The sequence below is a fragment of the Dermacentor variabilis genome, chromosome 6 (genome assembly GCF_050947875.1).
Source record: "Dermacentor variabilis isolate Ectoservices chromosome 6, ASM5094787v1, whole genome shotgun sequence".
Lineage (NCBI taxonomy): Eukaryota > Metazoa > Arthropoda > Arachnida > Ixodida > Ixodidae > Dermacentor > Dermacentor variabilis.
In genome coordinates, this window is record NC_134573.1 from 173,339,175 (window position 1) to 173,353,644 (window position 14,470).

The following is a 14,470-nucleotide window of genomic DNA, read 5'->3' on the forward strand; positions in this document are numbered from 1 at the left end:
ACTCCACTTTTTGGGATTCTGGCTATGTAATCATTTGTTCCAAGCGACCTTTATCTTTCTATAATCACGAGCGCATTCATCATTCAACCAAGGGCTGTATGAATTTCTTATTTAGATTAATCTCAAATTCAGCCTTCTTGGAGCGGAACAGATAATCGTAGTTTTTCCTCAGTGCACGCGTCACACAGAGATGAAAGAGCATTTCGTAAGCATTTTCTAAAAATATTGTAATTAATAAAAGTTCGCACCTATCACTCAAGCGTTACAGGGTGTGCTACTTCAAAAATTACTGGAAGGTGATCACTGCTTGTCGCATACTAAACAGAACCAAGAAAATAAGGAGACCACAGATTGTAAGCTCTATTGTATTGTAAGATCTACCCCGCATAAACGCAATAGATCTCGAGTTTACACACGTTGACCCATTGTCCAATGACCAGTTCCATAATGTGGTACCGCACAAATCTGTCTTTAATCCCCATTATATATGGTGAGATGTGAAGTCACTTGACAGTAGGATGTCCCGTCCACAAGAACTAAGAAGCCTATCCAGTGTGCGTGTGTCCTGTACGCCAAAAGGAAAATATGCATTTACTACGGTAAAGGGGCAACATCCAGGGAGATTCAGCTGTATGGCTAGGATTTCACACTCAGGAGTGGAAAGCTCAAATTAAATTTTGGCCTTATGGCAAATGTGAGACGAAATAAATGCAATACGCCACCTCCAATAGGACGCTCGAGACGAAATGATTTGTAAAATTTTATCTGAAAATGTTTTGCAGAATTGAACCAAGTTTCTTGTAAAAGAATAGAATTAAATCATGGTTAAGTTGAGTAGTTAGACAAGTTAAATATACTGAAGCAGAATATCAAGAGCGACGGTTCCACTGAAGCACCTTCAGCGACCCTATGGTTTAGAAAGTGCCGCAAGCCGAAACTACCTTTTTTGAACGCTTGCTTTTGGTGTAGCACTGGGCTGATTTTTTTGGGGGGGCTTTTGAGTGAGGAGCGGAGGCAGAATCATTGATTGATGACATTGTTCTTTTATATGCTCGAGCGTTTTGTTTCACATCTGTCATTTTCAAATCTTTGTTAACCAAATTAACATTACCAGACCCTATGGAAGGGGAAGTCGAAGGTTCAACACCGTCATTAACCTTTCTTTCCCGATGCATACAGCCTCCTTCCTAGAGCAACTTCGCCTGTCAATTATTTCTACCACTTGCAACTCCTGAGACCTAACTGGGCAGTTAGAATAATTGGCTGGGTGACTTTCACCACAGAGGCAGCATCGCTCGTCTTAGGCACTACCATCACTTTGATAGTGCCGTTCCCCACATTTGCAACAACGGTGACTGGATTTGCATCCTGCACTACTATGGCTTTATCACCAGCAATTACGGCATTGTAGCGGACGCGATGCCAGAGGTTCTACTCTTAACACAAGAGGCCACACCGTTAATTCTGATGGACAGGAAGTTCCTGCGAATGTTGCAATCACCGATTCTTCTGGGACTCTGTTATTGTCTACCACTCGATTGCAGCGATAAACAGTAATCACTACATTCTTAGACAATCTCTCTAATGTTTCTGATGGAAATAGATCAGCATCGACACCTCTGACTATTCCCTTAGTGCATGCGAGGTGAGCAGGGACGAAGGCACTAACCGGCAGTGACGCGAATGATGAACACCTAAGCAAATCCGCGACACAGGTCTGGCCTGGTGATCGGCACACGATACCTCCGCAGCCGAACTTTCTCACTTCTGTGATGGTCCGGCATGCAGAGGTAGCCGCATGGAGAGATTTCTGGATAGCCTGGGGGTTGGTCAACCGTGTAGAGCCTTCATTGGAAGGAACCAGAGCCACAGGGATGCTGCTCACGCCACTGCGGGTAAACAAATTCAAGGGTAATTCGTCTGTAGGAATAGGTGTTGTCCAAGGGGAAAAACCCTACTGGGGTAATTTTTGGACATCATCCTACGATTAAGCATGCGCAACAATAATTCGAAGATTAACCAATAAGCCTAGAAAAGCCTAATACCACCAAAAACCTGGCCAAGCAACGGGAACCGCAGACAGGTCCGAGGAGCCTTGTAAGAGCGTTCGCAGCTGGGTCAATTCTTCTTCTTCTACGCCTCGCGGGTGCGTGCGGCCACGACCTTCTTTGCTTATTCTTTCTGTTTTTCGTATGTTATTGTATCGAAGGGCCGTCAGCGCTAGGGGGGGGCGCTGACACCCTAAAATTGAGCATGTAGGGGCATTTCCCCCTCCCCACGGTTCTAAGTCCCCTGAAGTAAAGATGCACGAGATGACCAAAGAGTGATAAGGTCACCAATATAGGAAGATGTTTCCAATTTGTATAGAATTCATACTACAGTGAACATGCGTTGGAGTACCTTTGAGATGGGTGCCGATGTAATAACGCATCTTTTCCCTTTTCTTTCTGCGCGCGTCCATAGAATGTTACTCAAAATATTCCTTGAAACGCCGTCGGCTTGCCAATTATTAAGGGCGTCTCCCTCGAATGTGTAGGTGGTGGTGGTGGTAACAGTTTTATTTCGTCAACAGGAAGGGTTTGGTTGACTTTAATGGGCTTCCATGGTGCGTGTGGGGGCCGTCCGATCAGTTCCTCTAGTGCCACCTTCCTCGAGTACTGCAAGTTTCCTATACAATAATTACTAGAGGCAACTACTGTCTATTCGGGAACTGCAAGCCTGGTGGTATGGGAATGATGGTTAGTACATTGGCTTTCCCAAACTTCTCGTCCTTCTGGTTTCGAACGGCTTTGAGACCCTGTAGCTTTGTTGCGTTATAAATGCTACATTTCGCCATAATTCTGCATGTGCGCGCAGTGTTATTTTCTGCATATAAAAGTATGGCTTCGAAATATGGGCCGACAAAGGCAGATACCGCGCTGTAACGATAAAGGCAGATACTGTGCTGTAAGTAAATCTACAAGTACGTACGAAGCTACAGGCACAAAGACCAGACGCATGTTCATGCACTGATCATCATTATATATTATTCCCATGGTAGCCGAGCGATCCCAGCGCCATAATTCCCCCTAGTAACTTTAGTACAATATTTACGGTGTACTGTTCTCGAACTGCCCGCTCTTTTGCAGCTGTGCACCAACAAGTGCGAAAAAAAGAAAGAAAGACAGTGTCGTGCATGGAGAGACATGTCAGCATTTTCATTTCAAGGACTGCCACTGATGCGGTTGGGTGACGGATGCCGTTCAGCGCGTCCTGACTTGATCGAGGACGTGTCGCAGAGCCGTAAGTCGCGGAAACGTCTCGTTCTTCTTGCACAGGCCCTGGTAATCCTCGTAGTCCACGTAGTAGGCCGCTACGCATACGCTCGGGTTCACCTTCAGGGCAAGTCGCATCTGGTTAAAATAAAAAAAAAAGAAAAACTAAAGCTAAGAAAGAGCGACTTCAGTTAAGTAAATTTGCAGACAATTTGCGAAGAATTTACGTCAAGCAGACAAAGCCCAACGTATAGCTTTTGGTACACTTGACTCGATATGTCATAATCCCCTGGCGAAACCGCCTGGGTCGTCTTTAAAAGGGGGGGGGGGGAGTTGGTTGGGGGGAGGAGGAGAGGTTAGTGTGGAATTCGACTTAACAGTGCATTGAGGGAGGCGCATAAAATAAACCACTGATTGTTGTGGTCAACATTTTCAAGTTTGTTTACGCGTGATTCAATTCCTTTGTAGAAAAAGAATCTCCTTGTAACATTCGATAACAACACACAACCACGATCTAAAATATACATTCGGTCCTTCGTTTCCCCTTACTTATGCGCTGCAGCTTATTACTTACTTTCTAAAGCATTTCACCCATAAGAATACCAAAAGAAAAAGTACGATCCATTAGCAAGTTCAAGAACACGCACTGGCAACAGGCAATTAAGCTCTTTTCTTCTTCGAGCTGCTCTTGCGAATTTTTGTCTGAAAGGTGCATTCGGTGGTGCAGTCCCGTAATCGACACTTAAGCTCGAGCCTATGCAGTAACTTGGGGCTCCGTTTACTCCTACAGTTACTGTATATTTATTGTAAGGTTTTTAGTAGCATATGATGGACCGTGGTTGCTTAGTGGCTTTGGTGTTGCGCTGCTAAGCACGAGGTCGCGGGATCACATCCCAACCACGGCGGCCGCATTACGATGGAGGCGAAATGCAAAAACACCCGTGTACTTAGTGCACGTCAAAGAACCCCTGGTGGTCAAAATTAATCCGGAGTGCCCCACTACGGCGTGCCTCATAATCAGATGGTGGTTTTGGCACGTAAAACCCTATGATTTACTTTAATTATTCATTTGGTAGAGAGACGGAGATAGAGAACCCTTTCATTAATTTGTTAGCATATAAGAGTAACTCCGTTTACTGCTACCCCTCCTATTCTTGTTGTACTCAGATTTTTTTTACCCCGCACGCGTTAATCGATCTTACCATCTTGGTGATGCTGTCCGGCGTGAGGAAAGACTGCCACTGGTTGTTTCGGTAGTGGTACGCCGCGATGGCCCGCTCGTCCTGAATGGGGCCCACCCAGTCGTCTCTGGAACATGTCTGCACGCAAAGTGGCGTCGTGTAAAGATAAGGCCTTCCTCTTGCGGAAGCGCACACATATTTTCTGCCGTCAAACTGACGGCTTCACCAACGAAGCACAAACCTGCTTAGATTAAGTGATCACACGGTTGATGGCCTTTGATGATGGACACACGTCTCAATATCCGTCTCATTTTTTTTTTGTACTTATAGAACTAACCAAGGCAAGATAGCGCTGATTTGGGACATATAACCTAATATCTGAGAACATGTAACTTATTGTTAATATGCATTTCCGTTGCGTCGTATCCGTAGCGATTTCGTAAACTCAAGATTCTCGACGTGCAATCATATCATACTGCTGTCATAGTACAGCATTGCGATAATAGAACGTTATGCATTGTGACGACGAATACAACAAAGGGGTCTTAATTCATTTTGACTTCACAGTTGCATACAACCTGCAAACAGCCTGTAAACATTTCCATTTGTCAGTCTACCTGTAAAAATAAGTTGAACAGCACGCGTGGCAAAAGGGATGGTGACTACGATTTTTAATACGTGTTCTCAGAAGACAGTGACGTCTCTATATACGTTGTCATTCGCACTTCTAGCGCATAGAGTAAACCTCTTCGGCGCTGTAGAACGCTTTTCAAGTGTTTACGTATTGTTGACGTAATGCCTCAGCGAGCGCAAGGTATTCGAGTTCGCGCAAATGACTGTTACAAACCAGCGCGTGCGATTTCTGCATGAACCAAGCTATGCACTGCAAATTTAATATACATGATATGTAAAGCACTTGGTTGCATGTTAAGCACAACCAATTCTTCATGTTAAGCACAACCAATTCTTCAACTCTTTCGTGTTTAATGGTTTGTGAGAACTTCTGCACTCAACTTATATTCTTATTGTCTATTCTTAATTATATATATATATATATATATATATATATATATATTGTAAATGTATGTTTCAATGCACTAAACGGCACACGGCTCGAATACAGCCGCTTTTCGGTTTGCCTGGTCTTAGAATAAAATTTAAAGCCTCGCTTCGTTGTTTAGTCTGAAAGTCAAGGCATGCGTCGTAGAGCACGTGCCTGGTTGTAGGGAATGAGCGTCTCGCTGTCACAGGGCGCGCCCACGTTGTTGGTGGTTGTCTTGAGCGTGTAATGCAGTGAAGCCAGGTTGAGCGAGAAACACAGGTTGGGCAGTGGCTCCACGCCGTTCTGCAGCTGCTTGGTCCACTCGAGCGCCGTCACCTGCGCGCATTATCGTTACACGACACTACAGCGTGCCTTATCACTCTATAAGGCAACGGAGCGTTCGAAGCTGCTTGTGCTACATTCAACTTCATTTCGGACAGTTCTGCGGAGCGGTGTTGCAGGAGCGTGTATCGTTTCGGAGAAAAGCGCCGATCAAGCTACTAGTTAAATTATTGAAGAACCAGCAATAGTGCGGCTGGGCTGCTTGTTCGTAGGCATGGTGTCAGTGCGACTTGGCGTCGAGGAGCTCGATGTTGTTCTAGGTAATGAGGGTACAATAGGTGATTTTCTGTACCATATCCCTTTTTACACGCGCTGGTGCATTCTCTCTCTCTTTTTCTTGCCTCTCTTCTTTCTTTGCTACCTGATGGTATTTACCTTCAACGTTATGCATGTGTGCATGATTAAAGTAAAACGAAATTAGATACCGCGCTGCGTATATTGACACGCGTGCTCGTTTGTCCTTTTTCCTGGAACCACATTTCACGTCCTAACACATTAACTGCCAACGTTAGCGCTCAGCGCAAGACGCACCTTTCTGTATAGGAAGCTTCTCAAATGTTATCGCTGGCTCTATCTACTGCTTGTGTCGTCGCCAAGCCGTGTGTAACCAGATTGTGTGCGCGACGTGAATATTTATGCACATTCTAGCACTTACGCGAGCACCAGCGATTGCGCTGGAAGGTTCATTGAACCACGCGTAAATAGCCGGCGCGTCTGATCCGCACATCAGAGCTCGACGATCGACGAGTGTGCTCACCGCTATCGTTGCGCCGACTGTAGCTTGTTTTGCTGGGCACAGTTTCGTACAATGAACGGTTAGTTTTGTGGCTTGCGTTGTATCACTGGGGTTATTAACCGTCAGCACAACGTGACAATATGCGCCTCTTTTCAACGTGGTTAGTATCGGGCTTGCTCTGGTTTTATTTCCTAGATTCGCTATTTCCACTAATATTATGTCGTGGCCTCCGAGAGTGCACGGGAGCCACGGTTCGCCATTGCAATCTCGGAGGCCACGATTCCGTTAGCCCCGATGTGGCCTTCGCTGCGCTGGTCGTGACGGTCGTCACTATTCGGATACTTACCACGGGCACACTGTCGGACAGGTCGCTGTACTCTCTAAATGACGTAGGTAGAAGAGCACTGCACGTGGTCAAAGGCCTCGAGTGGTGCGTCTCGAGGATGGTGTAGTCGACCACCCTGCAAAGAGAAGCCATTTCGTCAACCCGGTGCCTCAGGAAGTTATGTACGCAGGCTTAGGTACCTGTGCCCCACTTTGCTCCGCGTTTGTGTAGTGAAGAAATCTTACTTGACGATCTTCTGCAGATTCTGAAGCACTTCGACGGAAGCTGACTTGTAGTTCTTCACCTGGATGGCGAACATCAGCAAAAGCGACCGCGGCTGGTTCTCCTTAAACGCCTCGTGGAATTTCTGCATTGAAAGTGGCAGTCAGCGCTGTTTCTATTAAAAAGATTGATTGCTATTATTCAGTGCAATAAACGTTTCGTATGCTAAGACCTGATTGTTGAGGCGCCGAGTTGAGGAGTCACATTAACGATCTTAGATTCATATATACCACGAAGAGTCCCTCGCGTATATGCGAAAATTTTTCTTTTTTCTTTTTCATACCCGCTAACAACTGTGGATGTATTCTGTAAGAGTCCACCTGTGGACATGTCCATTTCGTCTGCTGATCAAGTGCTGATTGGCTGTGGCGTCTTGTTGCTGCGGTCGGGCAGCCCATCCCCAGCTAATCAGAGCTTCAACAGCAGAAGAAATGGACGAGTCCACTAGGTGGACTCTTACAGAATGCCTCCCTTACAGACGGTGGCAGCGGTATAATGACATGTCGAAATACTTCATCAGCATTATACTCATCTCTTCTGAGACGCTTCCGGAACATACAAACGTACGTTATGGTATCAAAGAGTGTGCTGAACTGGGCTGGTTAGTGCAATCTTAGAAGGCAATCGAACAGCGCTTCAGACAGAACAAAGTAAAGACAACAGCCACATAGATGTGCTATAGTTGCGCTAACACGAATGTCACCAAGTACTACCTGAATGAGCAGCTATATATAAGTCTGACTTTTCTAGCGTTCCTACCAGGCTTCCTCCGAGCACTTAGAGTAAACGGTTGTGTTTCTACAGGCCGCAAGCACGTGCTTGCAATTTTCATCGTCCTTGCTTTCCAACCATCACAATAATGGAGTTTTCCAAGAGCATTGAAACCACAGTACTAGGCTCCAGCAACATTTAAGCTCGCTCTAATTCCTCAATCAGTGGATCTCTGCCACCCTTAACTGCGGGCCAGGGCATTTTATCCCTGCTTTACTCATGCGAGCCTCACCTGAAGCATCTTGTGCAGCGTAGGTAAGCGGTCGTTGGGGACATGCACCCCGAGGAAGGCGAGCCCGTTGAAATTGTTCTTCGTGATCCACGACGAGGTAGTGATGACGAAGTGTGACAGCGGGAGCGGGTCCTTCCACTTGTCCACGCACTCGCGGATGTCCTCCTGGCTGACGGCCACCAGGTGGTTGCCAGAGCCATTGGCCGCCATCGCGCTGAACAGCTCGAAGCCCGAGCCTGAAAGGCACCGTGAGAAGATAGAGTGACCTCATTCGTGTGAACGAACTCCTTAAGTTTATTTCCGTGAACTGGTATGGGGGTTATGGAGGACAGATTCAGCTGAGTGTTGCTCATGCGGTCCACACAGCTAGGATTTCGCACGCTAAGCCACTGCAGAGCATGACGTTGATTTTGCATTTTTCGATGCGTGTCTCGAAGAGATGGTAGCGACGCGCGATCAGTTTGTCTAATTATTAACTATGGACATTAATGTACCGAATTTGCGGAGTGGTTTGCCGTGGTGGAGGGCTCCGGAGTTATATTGACCACTTGAGGCTCTTTAACTTGCACCCAATTCACGGTACGCGAAAGCGTTGCGATTTGGTCCTGTTGGTTGTTCATCGTTTCAGGGGAACGGTGCAGGAATCTGACGAAATGGTTAGTATGTCTTCCTTGTGCTTCCCTTTGTCCGATTCCTGTGCTGATTCCTGTCCCCTTACAGTGGCATCCGGGGTTCCCTTAATCTAACACAAAACACGACACACGAACGATTTTGCATTGCACCCCCTTTACAATGCGTCCGCCACGTCCGGGAATCGAGCCATCTACCTCGTGGTCATCAGCGCAGCGCCATGGCCGCTGAGCCACCGTGATGAGTGATCAGCTTGCATGCAACGGGACTTCGATGCAGCGGTTTAGCGACGTTTTAGGCAGAGGCTGCGGTTGGGAAAGATTACCACGAACCGTTGGTCTTTGGCACAAGTTTGTCCTCCTGACCATTGTACGTGAGGTCCATGAAGACCACGAAGTCGCAAGCTTCATTCGGGAACTGCTGCTGCACGCTCGTCTTCTCCGTCATCACGCAAATGAGGTTATGCGCTGCAAAACACGTGTGGGCGGGCTTGACGTCAGTCAGCGAGCGAGATGGGAAGAACGTTCTAAGATACTTCTCTTTCGAACTCGTTGGTACGACATCTTTTCTAGTGCTTAGCGCGAAGGAACTTGTCTGTGCGTGTCTCGACTTCTGTCTGTTCTGCCCCAAGTTTCCGCGCTAAGCTACCGAAAAGGTAACATGCGAGTTGAGGATTGGTACAAGCTGGCATCATCGCAAATTGTTTAACAATTAACAACAGCAACAATCACAACGAGCAGCCACTTCGTTGTCAATTAAGCAATATTGTGCCGACTGAAAAAATACATGAACGATGAAACAGATGAAATACATTGGGTGATATTTTGTTCACTCCTGCGCATATTGTTTTGTGTTTGACATGCGAATCTACAGTTTAGACAGTCCTATACTTTGGTCGTGTATGTTTTGTTTCGCAGTGGTGTTGACACGTCGAGGCGCCTAACTCCGAGATCCTCCAACTTCTCCCATCCATTCTTTACCTGTACCAGGTGACCGCCTTTCCACGCTTCACAAACATACTTTTTTCCACTTTGGCACTCCTAATTTAAATGCATTAAAAAATAGATTGTCTCAATAAGAGATCTGCTTCATAGAATAGGTAGATTATAACTTCTTCCTTTGAACATAACAAACCATATCGAATATAGTGCATTGAATGCGGAGAAATACAATTTCTCAATTACCATGTATTTAGATACAAGCTTCCGAGGTACAAAACTTCTTAAATCGCGAGCATCGCCTTCCTTTCAGTCGGATGTACTTACGGCGCCCCGTTCGCTCTTCAGGCTTGTCAGTTGTCGCCTCTGGAAGTGCATTGGAAAACACGGCGCTTACTAATGATCTAACTACGCGGCTGCATTTCCATATAGCTGATCACTTTCAGGCATACTTTCACTTTTCCACGACCTAACCTTCAGGGCAACTCATCACTGCAGCGCCGAGCAACCGATATATAAGGATACATTAGAGAATGATGAGGCAGTGCTGAGAGGTCCAAGCAAACCAAAGCGGTAACAGGAAGATGCGAGACGAATTGGTTGACAAGATCAGCACTATGGTTCTCTTTTTGTTAGCATCTTCTTGCCTCGCACCATCACCGCTTTTTCAGTTGAGGTACGTTGATACGACACACTTCTAATATCGCACTACCGCAGACACTAAAGTGCTGTCGTAAAATACCGAGCCAGAGATAATGACTGATTTGATGGCTTTCTCGCACTTTAAGCGTCCCGAACCAGACATGGACATAAAGAATGGTTATTCACTAGAAATCGTAAAGCGGCGTCATGGGAGCTTTCTGCTGCAAGCATTAAACAAACAAACAAACAAACAAACAAAAAAACAAACAAACAAACTATAAAAGGTTTAATAGTAGCCGAGATAGCTGCAAGTGAAATCTGAAAAACCTTGTGCGAGGAGGCGACCTACCTTTCCCAATCCTCCCAAGCCTTTCTCCATATTGCAGAAGATGGTTCACGTGACATTCATGTCACGATCGTTGCACCCCCCCTCCCACTTTATATGTGCACTTGCTTAAGGTAACATTTCCAGCGGCGGTGTCGCGCACTTGGCGGGGTTTCGCGGGAAATCCAAAGTTCGCATTGCTGCTGGCTATTTCTGCACTCTATGCAGGCTGTTCGTGTGACGCGGAGGCAACTGCCTTGACGTCGTTTCTTCCGAAAGGGAGGGATGCTGCTTTGAGAATGAGAGCACGCGTGGGCTTTTGCTTGGATTTTCAGCTGTTTCAGGGGCTTACTTGGGTGCAGTACTTTTGAAACCACGATCGTCACCGCATGATCTAGGCACCGCGCTCGCCCGTTTAAAATGCTCAAACCTGGTGTGGAGTCCTTTAGTATAGATGCTGTGAATACCCGCGCGAGTGTAAATCAAAGGGGCGGAACGTGAATTCTGAAGCCAACTACACGTGCTTTGCATACTACTACGAGAGCATGACGCGGTTCCCTTTTCGGTACGTAAAACGACATCGATAGTTCCTTACCTGCTCCATGCCGAGCACGAAAATCTGCAAACGAAATGCAAGGCGTTCTTAGTGGTATGTTGTGTGCCGCTACCTTTGTTTTTAAGTGCAGTCTTTCTCTCCTTCCATTGATGTGCACGTAGCGGACCGGTCTAGATCTAGTACATTGCAGTATTATACTTTATAAGCTTTATCTCCACAGATTTTTACGCTTTTACCAGTACATACTGCAAGGAAACATTACGGCGACACTTTTCTCCTGTAAGAGTGAACGAGACGACAATAGCCGAGGGAAACACGTCTCCTCCCTGACAAATAACCATAAACAATTTATAGATTGTGCCGATGGTGTGTTTCATTACTCAGTCTCACAGTGTGGTCGCATTGATGTTGGCCAAACCGATCCAACCTAACAGGCCCAAACCGGCATCGGCTGAAAGCGGAGCTTCGAGATCCGGGGTTCGATCATCCAGGTGGCCGCATTCCGACGTGAGCGGAAGGCAAAAAAAAAAAAAAAAGCAATGTTTAGATTAACGCACATGTTAGATGGTCAAAATTAATCCGACGTCCTCCAGTACGGCCTGGCTCAAAATCAGATCGTGATTTTGGCAAGTAAATAAAACCCAAAATTAATTTTCTTTTTTGAATTAACGCATCGATTGGTCCTGAGTACTGTGGAACGACAAGTTAGTCACCTAATAGGAGCGAGGTTGCCCCCCCCCCCCCACTCCCCTCTACCTCACCCCATCTTTTCCGCCGTCTCAATAAAAGCTCTGGATGTGTTACCGAACGGTGACCAATCTGTAGATGCACTTAAAATGGTGACAACGGTCATTTCTTTTTGGACAAACCAAGCTACAGGCTAGAGTGCGAAACCAGCTGAAGTGATAATTCGCAGTTGCGAAACTTAATAAAATTGAGAAAAAGAGCATGTCTCGTCGTACGGACTACTTTTTTTTTCTTTTTAGCGGAGTACACAGGCATGCAAAAGGTATCGAAGGATTTGTTTACCTCCGTTGTTGATCGGTGGTTTCAGTTCGACCAAGTTTTCCACAGGACCTGCACAAAGCATTTGCTATTAGACTAAACGTTGCACCACATGACATGGTTGCGTAGTATTTCCGCTTATACGCGTACTTTCGTACCGCTGCGTGTTTGGATACTCTAGACACCAACATTTGCAGTGATACTAGGGGGGCAATCATTGTTGTTAAGGAGTGCTGGAAATAGGCTGGAGGAAAGAAAGAACAATTGTAAATGCTCTTCGTTCCTCTGTACATCTAAACACTTTTTTGTATACCACGTTAAACCCCCTCCCCCTTCAAAAAATTAATAAAGATAAACTTTTAGGGCTAATGATTCGAGTATCTTGCAGCATTTCAAATGTAACGAAAAAGAAATCAATAACTTGACGGCAAGCGTAACGCTGTGAGGCGCTTGACAAAGTTTGTTGTGCAAGAGATCGAGGTCCTTTTCTTTTTTCTCTACAAACTATACAAAGCATTTTCAATGTCATTGTTCTTGGACAGCAAATGATGCTTATTACGGAAGCTTTATGCCGAAATACGGCGCGAGGAGGACACACGGAACCGGAACAGAGCTAAAGCTATCTTCGTGAAAATCTACCACAAAGTAAGTACGCATGCGCAGGGCCAATTAGCGCACACGCAACAGACGCGAGAAGCCCAGCTTTAGATAATAAACATACCGTCCAGGAATTTTTATTGTCAGTCATGAACTTCCCACGATACACTGCAATGGAACTACTATCAGTATTACGTTACGCACTATTTATATCAGCCTGGTAGGTTTCTGTCAGCACGAGCGCAAATTACGCCCTTTCTCTCATCAACGTCTTCGCGCGTCCAAGAAGCGGCATTGTACATGTAAATGTGTACCAAGTGGCTGGGTAAATATCCATGTACGGCGCTAATTCTTATAGAAATATCGCTTTGCCTTAGTCGTTCGCCAAGTCGCCTAAAATTTCGGCATATGCACCAACTAATCGGACAACGTTCTGTGTGCATTACGCTACAACAGTGCAAGAGTGCTCGCCTCTGTTTAGTGTTTGGGCTATTTCGGATAGCCGTGAGAACTTGGGCCGGCAGAGGCCCATGGAGTCTTCGTATTCAAGGTAGAATGCAGCCACGCACAGACGAGGGTACAGGGTTACAGCCCTTTCCACCTGCGTGAAAAGTTCCCATTAACAGTCAAGCACGTCTTGTTTTCTTCTTTTTGTTTTTTAACAGGCAAAAAATAACTCGTACGTGTAGACTTTCCATGCAACTCGAAAGTGGTCGCTCAATGTGGGCGCAGTTCGTAGAAAGCACTCGCCGAGGTCGGTTTCTCCACAAAAAGGGCAATTGTAGGGAGAAATCTGCTTACAGGCATCCATTTCAGAGGCGGCGTATAAGCGGCAACGTGCTCGCATATGTGCGCGTGCGCGTGTGTGTGTGAGAGAGAGAAATAGAGAGAGAGAGAGAGTGTCGGTGGGTGGATTAAGGCAGGTGGCTAATCCAAACGTTTGGCTCATGCGTAATCTTTCTAATTGGTTAGATTAGCCGGATGTAGACTTCATGAGCGCTTTCACGACGCCGTGGACATCGTTTGAGCGTCCCACCTGTTGACTACACAACGGCGCAATTGTACGCCAGCTGCGGACGACAGTTCCGTTACAGATGTTGGGCGGAAAGTGTCTTGGCGACCAAGCCAACCTAGCCACACGATACACCGCGGCAACAAAGCAGCCAGTCGGCTCTATAGGCTCAACTCTCGCACAGCCTTTTTTCTTTGCATCTTTATTGCTGATTCAGCGTCTTCTAGGGGAGGCGAGAACTAAGTGTTATTTTTACTGGTATTTACTTGGAAACGTGACCATAGAACAACGCTTCTGCACTGAAAGATAATTATCCGTCACCAATGACTGCCGGGGCAGCAGATGATTGCTTCTTGTCTCTTGCTATAAAAATGCACTTATATTTTCCCGTATCGGAAGTCTTCAAATCGGTCAGTGAACGCAGAGTTGTCCTTCATATATAAGTGAGTTCTTTGCAGCTCAAGGAGAAACAAAGGACAGAGGAAAAAAAACCGGACAAACGCTGCACAAGTGTTTTGAAGCAACACGTGATCTTTTTGAAACAACACGTGATCCGGTGTGTTTTCTCTGCCCTTTACCTGCGCTTTCTTGCCCTGCTTG

General features: G+C 46.1%; 1 protein-coding gene across 1 annotated transcript in view; it reads right to left on the reverse strand.

Moving 5' to 3' along the window:
* Positions 1-5,624: 5,624 nt before the first annotated feature.
* LOC142586367 (uncharacterized) overlaps positions 5,625-14,470 on the reverse strand; it is a 28,416-nt gene continuing 19,570 nt past the window's right edge. The window contains exons 15-21 of the mRNA XM_075697617.1: positions 13,330-13,459; positions 12,286-12,333; positions 9,128-9,262; positions 8,166-8,401; positions 7,126-7,247; positions 6,902-7,016; positions 5,625-5,813 (exon numbers count right to left, since the gene is read on the reverse strand). Of these exons, the coding sequence (XP_075553732.1) occupies positions 5,625-5,813; positions 6,902-7,016; positions 7,126-7,247; positions 8,166-8,401; positions 9,128-9,262; positions 12,286-12,333; positions 13,330-13,459 (975 nt within the window). The remainder of the gene's footprint in view (positions 5,814-6,901; positions 7,017-7,125; positions 7,248-8,165; positions 8,402-9,127; positions 9,263-12,285; positions 12,334-13,329; positions 13,460-14,470) is intronic.